Source organism: Primulina tabacum, chromosome 2, assembly GCF_025594145.1.
Source record: "Primulina tabacum isolate GXHZ01 chromosome 2, ASM2559414v2, whole genome shotgun sequence".
Taxonomy (NCBI): Eukaryota; Viridiplantae; Streptophyta; class Magnoliopsida; order Lamiales; family Gesneriaceae; genus Primulina; species Primulina tabacum.
The window spans coordinates 54326449-54335942 of NC_134551.1; the positions used below are offsets into that span (position 1 = coordinate 54326449).

Consider the following 9494-nt stretch of genomic DNA (forward strand, 5'->3'; position numbering starts at 1 on the left):
AATTATCTTCATGTTTTATGCCATGTCAAATTTTCTTCGATGAATACTTATAGAATTTGTAGCTACTTTTTCAATGACGTGATTTATGTATAGAACTTTATAATTTCAAAATATATCATGAGAAATTCAGAAATTACGGTTATGGTATGTTTCATCTTTATTTTGAAAAGGACTTTAGCTAGACGACCTCTGTTTCATTGTTTTGAAAAACAACCCATAAACTTGTGAAGGAAATAAAATTAAACATTCGATATTTGTATTTTGTAAGTGTACATTAATCTTGAAACTACAAAATGCTATAATGAACTTGCATTTTGGAGATATCGCCCTTCATGTAGTACAAGAGACTGCAAACCATATAAATGCAAAAACCATGAGATTCCATCACAATAATAATACCATCACCGAAGACACGACAAACCATAAATGCAATGGGAACAACAACACAGCCTCGACCAACAAGAAATGATAACATAAAATGGATAATTGTTCTTTCAAGTGGATAATTTTTGTGAATCAACAAGAAAGTGAAGAATTAGCTAGGATTTCAAATTTTGAAGTTGACACTTCAACAAGGCAAATGCAAACTTTGAATTAAATTGATGCGTCGTCGATTTTGAACAAGACGTGCATATGTTTTCGGATGCATTTTACATTTTGTTAAATGTGTATATATATATAGTAAGATTATACAAAATGATAACATCGATGATGGATGAGTGAGAGAGCTAGCCAACCAACAGACATTAATTAATTGCATGCATGCCCAAGTGAACTAGAGAATATTAATTTCTCGCACCACAAAAGGAAGCAAAGTTCCTTACAATAACCACGCAATCGGGTTTAAAAGCCCCATGGTATACAACTCATGACAAGTCAAGTCCCCCCGGGGTAATTCAGCTGACCCAGAGTTGAGCCCATTCTTTACAAGTAAAATATGGAGTTTACAGCAAACAGCACGATCACTAAAGTATGAAATGTGGTTTCCAGAAATGACGTAATCACTAGGGCACGTACATACAAATCTGGTAAATGCATAAGCATTGTAGCAACGTCACTGCATCAAATCAGAAGGAAAAATTGGAAAAGAAGGGTAAAGGGCCATAGTTGCAGCATTATATCCGACGCTTTTTCTTATCTGGTGTTGAATGTACTTGTGTTTTAATCCCATAAGTCAACAACTGGAAATTCTCAAAAGCCTCTGAAACTAATCCGACCTGCGCAAACATAGAGTTAATATCATTATTATGCAATCGGATAACTGGAGATATTTGATACTTTTCAAGAGCTGATTCAAAGAGACCAGCTCAGGCTTTTTGGAGTACACTCGCACGATCATGTCCTGGTAAGATGTTGGAAGCAAGTGACTGACACGATCATTGGCTATAGAGAACTTCTCTTCACTGTCATAATCCTAAAAGAGAGTAATCATAAGTTTAAAAATTGGAAAAAATGGCAAATCTGTAAAGGGTTACAATTACTATCTCTTAGTCTTAGTTGGGAAAGATTAGTCATACCTTGAAAAATTTGATTCTGGTGGAAGGAACGTGGCAAAAAGAATGAAGACTGATCACTAATGGAGCTTAAATTTGAGCAGGACCAAATGGGTGGTAATTTCATTCAATTAGATATGTACCTCTCAAGAGGATCACACCTGCCACGAGTCAAATCGATCCGAACATTACTTACCACAACGTCCTCCTCTGTTAGCATCACTCCGCCATTTTTCTGTATCAGGCTTATTCATATCAATATATGGGCACTAATCATTGCAAAAAAACCTTCAAAGCACAAAAATAATTGTTTAGAGCAAGTAATTACTACCTGTGAACAAACAACTTCTTGAGCCGTGACATTTTTAAAGTTCTCCAATTTGTCCTTGGGAACAACATACTCGTTACAAAACTGCAAAAAATGGACATGGTGTGGAAACCATGAAACCTTGCAAAAATACACAGAGATTTAAACTCATAGTAGGATGGTGTTAAAGCAATAATGATTAAAACCTGATACAAATCTCTCCTGCGTATGCGAAGGATCAAATCCCTAGATTCCTTCAGTTGTTGACCAGGAGCTGTCTCAATGGTCTTGATAATTGTGTCATCCAACTACAACAACACTGGTAAAACCTTTCAACAGTGGAGCAAGCATGATAAAAATGAATAACAAGTAGAATAGCCCCTTATACCTTCCAATATTGTGAAGGATCCTGTATGTAAGATGCTATCTGTAAATAATCATTTGCTCTCACTAAGGCGTCAAGAATCATGAGCTCTATTGCCTGGAAAGGTGTGAACAAATTAACAGTAACTATTTTATTTCATAAACTCAGACATGAAGATCAATGTAAATATGATCCTGACATAAAGATGTTAATTATGAAACAGGACGTTATACTTGTACCTTTACTTTTGCATGTGTATAAACTGTTCTGTGCAGATCAGCTCGTGTTGAAAACAACTTGTAGATAGTCAGATCTATAACATAGTAAGCAACATAGGATGGATAACTAACCAATAGTACAAGTTTAGTAATTTCATTTGGATACTTACAATCTTTGTCCCGGTAGCATATCTCATCTCCCATTACTCTCATAGTTTCCAACAACCTGATAGTCGGGGGAAAAAAAAAATAGGAAATATGTTTCTTTTTAGTAATTTTCCAGCAGAGGTTGTTTGTAAGGTTTGGGGATGTACATGATGTCAATGTCAGAATATTGAAGAGATTTTAGGAATAACCTTTGAAAATGAAAGCTGCATCCTAAACCACATGCTCGGCAATCACGAATAATGTAATCAAACCTGCAAACAAGTTTTTAACATGTAAACAACTATATCAGTCAAGTAGTCAAACAATAAGAGTGAACATTAAAAACCAATAAAGATTAAAAAAATAAGTGGAATGCGAGAACATGCAAATGGAATATGGTTCCTAGTGTTAAAGCTACTTACTTGTCAACATCTACACCATTTCGACCATTAGCCACAATATCATATAAAAAATGCTTTTCCCTTCCGCTCTACAAATTAGAGAAAATTACTGATTCAATACGAACATACGAGGCAGCTGATAATATAGCTGATCAACAAATGAATAAAACTAAAATAATAATTAAATTGTTTACAAATAACACTTACTGTGGCCATAGAGTATTTCGAACTTGCAAGTATCATTTCCTGAAAAGAAGCAAGCACTTTATTTGGTACATAGGAACATAAGATTTACCCTATACTACTAGCTAACATGTTCGTAAATGAAATTCTCCCTGAGACAAAGTTCAATAAAAAGAAATAAACCATTGAATAAGCTAAAAGCAATAAAATCAGTACACTTGACATCATAAAGCAGATTGATGTTAGACGGAAACTAACCTATTTTTAATGAATAACTGAAACTAGATTCTTTTGAAAAGGAAAACAAAAAAAGGTAAAACCGACTTCTCATTCAGTTAGAAATCCATATCTTCATATTCTAGCATCTAACCCTAAGACTTAAGTGTGATCAAAATGAGATAATTTCTAATAAAAAAAAATTAAATCCTTATAGAAAGGGAGAACCAAAATCTGTAAACATGACTTTTTCCAGTTGGCAATCAGTGTTTTCGTATTTTACCATCTAATACAAAGACTTAGTGTGATCAAATTAAGCTAATTGCTACAAAAAATTAACCCACAGACAAGATATGTCTAACTAGTGAAAACTACGAATAGCAAAAACCAAAAAAACATTAAAAAAATTATTATGGTAGTTTTCTCTATCAGGTCAGAACTTCAAAGGTGCATCAGAAATATTAAGATGTTTTTCTTAAGATTTCAAAGAACAAGAAGAAGAGCTGGTAAGATGCAACAAAACTGACGGCATTGATGCACCATCATCAGCTCACCTTGACCTTTTTTTGTGGCCTCGGCATCTATTTCAATATGATGCTCATCGACAATGTGGTCAATCATGTCCACTGACATTTGCTCATGAGACCTGTAACAGAATGAATTCATAAAACTGGGCAGATTTCAGTCAGACCAACATTAAGTTACACATAGATCTTATAGCTAAAGCTTAACTTAGAAAGAAATATGTGAGGTAGTGCTGACAAAACCCAATAACAAGTAAAAAATTTATACAGCTTCTCACATTACCAAAAGAGCAAAGCCCTATTAGGAGACATGAACTTCTTGTCCACGTAAATGCTAGTATGCATACTAGGGACATCTGACAAACAAACACGGAGAGAGATAGCCAGTGATTCACAAAAGGATCCTGGAGATCCCAAGGAAAAGGCCTCAACAATGCAAGGTCGGCGCATAGAGAACATCCAGTGGCATCTTTTCTTTTCTCAACTTATAATAAATTTCCAAATCATGACAGAACAAGACATAAGATTCATAAGCGTATCTCACAAGATTTTATTGCTTGAAAATCTTGCATTAAGATCATTTAACATTTGATAAACATCTTATACAGCTTCTCACATTACCAAAAGAACAAAGCCCTATTAGGAGACATGAATTTCTTGTCCACGTAAATGCTAGTGTGCATACTAGGGACATCTGACAAAAAAAAAAACACAGAGAGAGTGCATAGAGAACATCCTCTGGCATCTTTTCTTTTCTCAACTTATAATAAATTGCCAAGTCATGACAGAACAAGACATAAGATTCATAAGCATATCTCACAAGATTTTATTGCTTGAAAATATTGCAGTAAGATCCTTTCACATTTGATAAACATCTTTCCAGATAGTTGCAAATACTTGGCATGAAACGCCAGTTGTTTGAAAAATGCTTGATTTGATTTATGCTAATTTGCATGTACATCAAACTCAAAACATAATGCGAAGCTAAGTCGCATAAAGCTATAACAAGCCCAAGAGCAAAAGCGAGAGTTGTAGAACTGATTATGCAAAGGAAAAAATGAAATTACCACCAAAAAACTGCAGATAATAATAAAACAAGAATGAACTTGTCAAGATGAATTGTGCATTTGTCATCTGGAAAACCATATAGCATAAACTTGCAGTCAGTTTAAGAAATATTACCATTCTGATCCATTAACCATGGGAAGAAACTCACGTTCAAACAAATGACTAAGGGGTCCGTGACCTAAATCATGCAAAAGACCTGTCCATATAAAATTATGGATGATCGACATCAACAGGTATAAAAATCACACTCATAATCTATTGACACGTTTTTAAAGTCCACAACAATACCCGCAAGTTTCACAGTTTGTACATCAAAGTGATCAATACCAAGCTCTAGGCCCTGCAAAAGGTATATTGTTGAGGAAAATTTTTCTAGAACATGACTCATATTATCAAACGAATACTTGTTATGCAGCTATCATACTTGCTGATTCTTAAGTTTATGGATAGCATCACCAGCAAGCGAATACACTCCAAGAGAATGTTCGAATCTGGAATGTACTGCTCCTGGATAAACCATATGCGCCATCCCTGAAAATCGACAAAGTGTGCAAGCATTAAAAATCTCTCTCTCTCTCTCTCTCTCTCTCTCTCTCGTGAAGGTGGTGTTGATGACATTAAGTTAGTGGTAGAAACAGTTATGGAGATGAAGAAACAAAGAAAAATCCAGGCACTCACCTAGTTGCTTAAGATCACGCAACCTATCAATGGAACAATTTCTCGACTTAGTTGGCGAATCAAAATTGGATAATGAATACTAAAAGAAAAATGAAGGAACGCAATCTAAGTTTACCTTTGAAACTGCTCTGTGTCAATAAACTTCAAAGAAAGCTGTAGATAGAAACACCAATCAATTGAAGAAATTCGATACATATATGTATATATATATATATATAAAGAAAGAGGAAAGTAGTACAGGATCGAGAAAAATATTGCCATGGACATTGTCATAAACGTGCTTGGAGAACCTCGGATCTTGATAATTCGAAGAGACGTCGCAAAAACCTCCCATTCTCTCTTCTGCTCGGGAAAGCAACAGTTGATTGAAACTGATAAGTGGATCGGTTACATTCTTACCTCAGCAGACTGCAAGGGCATCACTTCACTTGGTTTTCTCTACATTCCGCCGATTTATATGTTTTTTTTTATTTAATTTTATATTTCAACTATAATACCTACTCAACCAGTCAACGCTCAAATTATTTTACTTCAAAGTAAATTACAATAGTAAAATTTAACCAAAATAGTCCCACTTTTGTTGAATACATTACTAAATCCAAAAATAGTACAATAACACCTCCAAACCAAAATTTATTTTCTAAATAATATCAATTCCTTGGGCCATCGACCATCATTATCTCCATAATATATTTTAAGAGTACGCATATAATGTCGATCAATCCAGTTCATATTTCCAATAAAAAATAATATTTTTTCATGATTGACCCGAATAAAATATATGTCTCACAAAATTAACCTGTGAGACCAGAGATCGGACGGATACAGAGTTATGATGAAATTTGAGGACGGAGATGGCAAAACAGCCCCATCGCCATCCCTAGACCACATGTTTACACATAAATTCCCAGGGGAGAAAGAAAGCATCCATTATTTATTACAAGTATAACAACCATTTCATGGTACAGAACATTAACATACAAGGATAGGGATTACAAAAACTACAGTTCAATTTATTCAGATCGCCTGTACAGCAATCACAGACCAATGTAACCAAATCCAACACCACCGAGGCCATCTACCGATACTGAGGCGCCAGTTCTCCATCCTTGACAATGTAATTCTGCGGAAAAAAATCCTCTCCCTTGAAATACGCCTCAAGCATGTCCTTTGTTCCAGCCGCATAACGCAACTGCAAGATCACGTTTATTCAAGTTTAATTATATAAAAAGGAGTACAGCATATGTTTTCATCTGAAGATGGCATGTCTTATAAAAAAGAGCCAGTACCGTACCTGTGCATCAATTGTAGTTCCAGATATATGAGGTGTCATAGCTTGGTTTGGCATGTAACGCCAAGGGTGATCCTTTGGAGCTGGTTGTGGGTACCAGACGTCTCCACTGTAGCCTAAATTAACCATGGGAATACTGGTTTAAGAAAACAAGTAAAGATCCCCGTTCATCTGTTAGATTTTCCTGGTTTCAATTTCGATTTAGCACCCATATATTTCCTTGATAATGCATTATTACTCATAAACCATTAATTCATCGAACGTCGTTCCCTTAGTTTGACTCATGGACGAGATGAAAAAATTTGTCAATGTTCATTCCTTTGGTTTAACTAATGGATGAGATGAAACTGAAGAGACCGAAAAGGATGAATGACAATTAAGGCTGCTCGAAAATGTTAACAGCTCAAGTAAAAATAGTTCATGATGTCTTTATGGTTTTGATAATATTACCAGCAATATGACCACTGGAGCAGGCATCAGCAACTGCTTGTGTATCCATGATTGCACCTCTTGCATTGTTCACAATCAGCACCCCCTTTTTCAGCTTGGCTATCCTTTCTTTGTCAAACAACCCTCTAGAAATGATGGGTAAACACAAAGACAAGTCATCTTCAATGTTTGGTATGATCAATCGGGACAGAGTTGGGGAGAGTATATCTTAGTAGCACGGCTAATCGAGTAAAAAAAAACGATCATGGATTTCGTGCCTAAATTTGAAATACGACATAATATCAGTATCTTACTTGGTTTTTTCCGTGAGAGGCGTGTTTATAACAATTATGTCACATTTTGGAAGCATAGCATCGAGATCTTCCTCGTACTTAGCTCCAATTTGATTTTCTAACTCTGGATCCATCTTAAGACGATCATGGTAGAGTAGATTACAGTTGAAAGGTTTCAGTCTCTGTAGCAAAAGCTTTCCGATACGTCCAGCTCCAACTGTTCCAACAGTCTTACCTTCGAGATCATATGCTCGGTAAGCGATAGCTGCAACATTCCAATCACCACTGATAACTTGATGGTGGCCAGGCAAAAAATTCCGGGTAAGAATGAGAATCCTCATGAGTTCATCTTCTGCAACTGAAACGACATTGCTTCCAGTGACCTCTGCCACAGTCAAACCAGCATCAGCTGCGGCTTTTAGATCAATATGATCCGAGCCAATTCCTGCTGTGAGCAAAAGTTGCAAATTTTTTGCTTTCTTGATCCTTTCAGCAGTCACATATGCAGGATGGAAGGGGGTACTTATCAGCACATGGAGATCGGGTATGTGTTTCTCAAGCTCTGCGAGACAGCATCGAACCAAAAGATCTTAGTTTAGGAATAAATATTCGATCTTCACAAATACTTCCTGGACTTATTCATAATTTATTTAGGAGGCGAGGAATAATAGTTGTGAATCTCAATAATTTGATTTGAAAAAATTACCGTAAAAATACTTTTCTCTGTTTATATGATGAATTTTAAATGTTTGATTTATGTCAATGGACAACATGTTAATAGCCATATCATATCGGTCGATTGCCATAACTTCAAATTTTGTGTGTGATTCTTCTAAAACCATGAGTTATGTCCCAAAACTATGACATGATGACAGTGATAGTAATATGTTTACTTACCACTATCCGGTCCATCCTTGTCGGCAGTAACAATATACCGGTGCCCTTTGGATTCTAGCCATTCACGTATGCCCAATGCATTCTCAACACACCCCAAGAAATTGGGATTCAAGGAAGCATACTCATTTGCATTGTAAAATACTCCCACTATCTTCTTGCTTCCAGGTGAAGCCTAAGTATATAAACTAGAGTTGTGACTTTTGCCGGTCAAGACACTTTAAAAAAGAAACAATGTGTGGCATCTAAATGAATTTGTAATGCAATGTTCAATCATAAGCAATTATACCTAGTTTTATCTAAAAAGATGATTTTCCCCAAAAATACGTTAATCCCCAGTGTACCAATTTCCTCTATCCACACTTAATTGGAGCAAGAGGAGGTTGAGGAAAGGATTGGTGCGGACGGGACAGGCACATCTAAATTGATTTTAGGTATTTAAAATGTGGCATTAGCCATTTTAATACTCAATAATATAAAATAATCAGGCTTTATATGTTCTGAAGCAAAATACGGCTGTTGCTGTTTTATCGTTTTACCCTTTTTTACATTCGCCTCGCAACGTGCTACTTATACGCCGAATAAATACGGTCCACCGACCGCACACTTGGCCTGACCAGTTTAGTAAAACTTTACATCATCGATCAAACGAGCCAGATATCGAAAATCAAAGCCGATGAACTCAGAGCAGAGGAGTTAATCGGAGATCATGTATATAAATATAAATTAAACAAAATTTTACAATGGTGGAGCGATCGTTAAAGCTGAGATCCGGGGAAAAAAATTCTTACATGCAGACCTCTGGTGATAACTGAAGGAGAAGTAAAAGCACGAATGGCCGAAGTTACAGCACGTTTCATCGCCATCTCGTATAGCGATCAGACTGAGGATAATTGTGAATTTTGACAGACTGCGAAGAGAAATGCAATTTGACTTGACTTTCAATTATTCACTAGAATTTAAAAGTCTATTAATCGAATTTTTTAAT

At 35.8% G+C, this 9494-nt stretch overlaps 2 protein-coding genes across 2 annotated transcripts; both read right to left on the reverse strand.

The window, feature by feature from the left end:
- Window positions 1-771: 771 nt before the first annotated feature.
- Window positions 772-6050, reverse strand: LOC142537095 (uncharacterized). The gene is made up of 19 exons (XM_075642660.1): window positions 5838-6050; window positions 5715-5752; window positions 5600-5622; window positions 5346-5452; window positions 5210-5261; window positions 5036-5117; window positions 3890-3975; window positions 3138-3193; window positions 2952-3019; window positions 2739-2801; window positions 2553-2608; window positions 2404-2477; window positions 2189-2281; window positions 2007-2108; window positions 1825-1905; window positions 1637-1728; window positions 1518-1533; window positions 1304-1414; window positions 772-1217 (listed from the first exon to the last, which is right to left on the reverse strand). The coding sequence occupies exons 1-19, from the start codon at window positions 5931-5933 to the stop codon at window positions 1116-1118; spliced, it is 1398 nt and encodes a 465-aa protein (XP_075498775.1). The 5' UTR covers window positions 5934-6050; the 3' UTR covers window positions 772-1115.
- A 464-nt stretch (window positions 6051-6514) lies between these two features.
- Window positions 6515-9454, reverse strand: LOC142537096 (formate dehydrogenase, mitochondrial). The gene is made up of 6 exons (XM_075642661.1): window positions 9298-9454; window positions 8510-8681; window positions 7634-8174; window positions 7341-7465; window positions 6894-7006; window positions 6515-6791 (listed from the first exon to the last, which is right to left on the reverse strand). Exons 1-6 carry the CDS (start codon window positions 9370-9372, stop codon window positions 6678-6680), a joined length of 1140 nt encoding a protein of 379 aa, XP_075498776.1. The 5' UTR covers window positions 9373-9454; the 3' UTR covers window positions 6515-6677.
- Window positions 9455-9494: the final 40 nt, after the last annotated feature.

Coding starts and splice junctions, on each gene's coding strand:
- LOC142537095 (XM_075642660.1), bottom strand. CDS start 5,933: ATGGGAGGTTTTTGCGACGTCTCTTCGAATTATCAAGATCCGAGGTTC. Junction 5,118..5,209: donor ACAAACTGTGAAACTTGCGG/GTATTGTTGTGG, acceptor TTATATGGACAG/GTCTTTTGCATGATTTAGGT. Junction 2,478..2,552: donor ATGCTACCGGGACAAAGATT/GTAAGTATCCAA, acceptor ACTATGTTATAG/ATCTGACTATCTACAAGTTG.
- LOC142537096 (XM_075642661.1), bottom strand. CDS start 9,372: ATGGCGATGAAACGTGCTGTAACTTCGGCCATTCGTGCTTTTACTTCT. Junction 7,466..7,633: donor CCTCTCACGGAAAAAACCAA/GTAAGATACTGA, acceptor CATCATTTCTAG/AGGGTTGTTTGACAAAGAAA. Junction 7,007..7,340: donor CTCCAGTGGTCATATTGCTG/GTAATATTATCA, acceptor TGGTTAATTTAG/GCTACAGTGGAGACGTCTGG.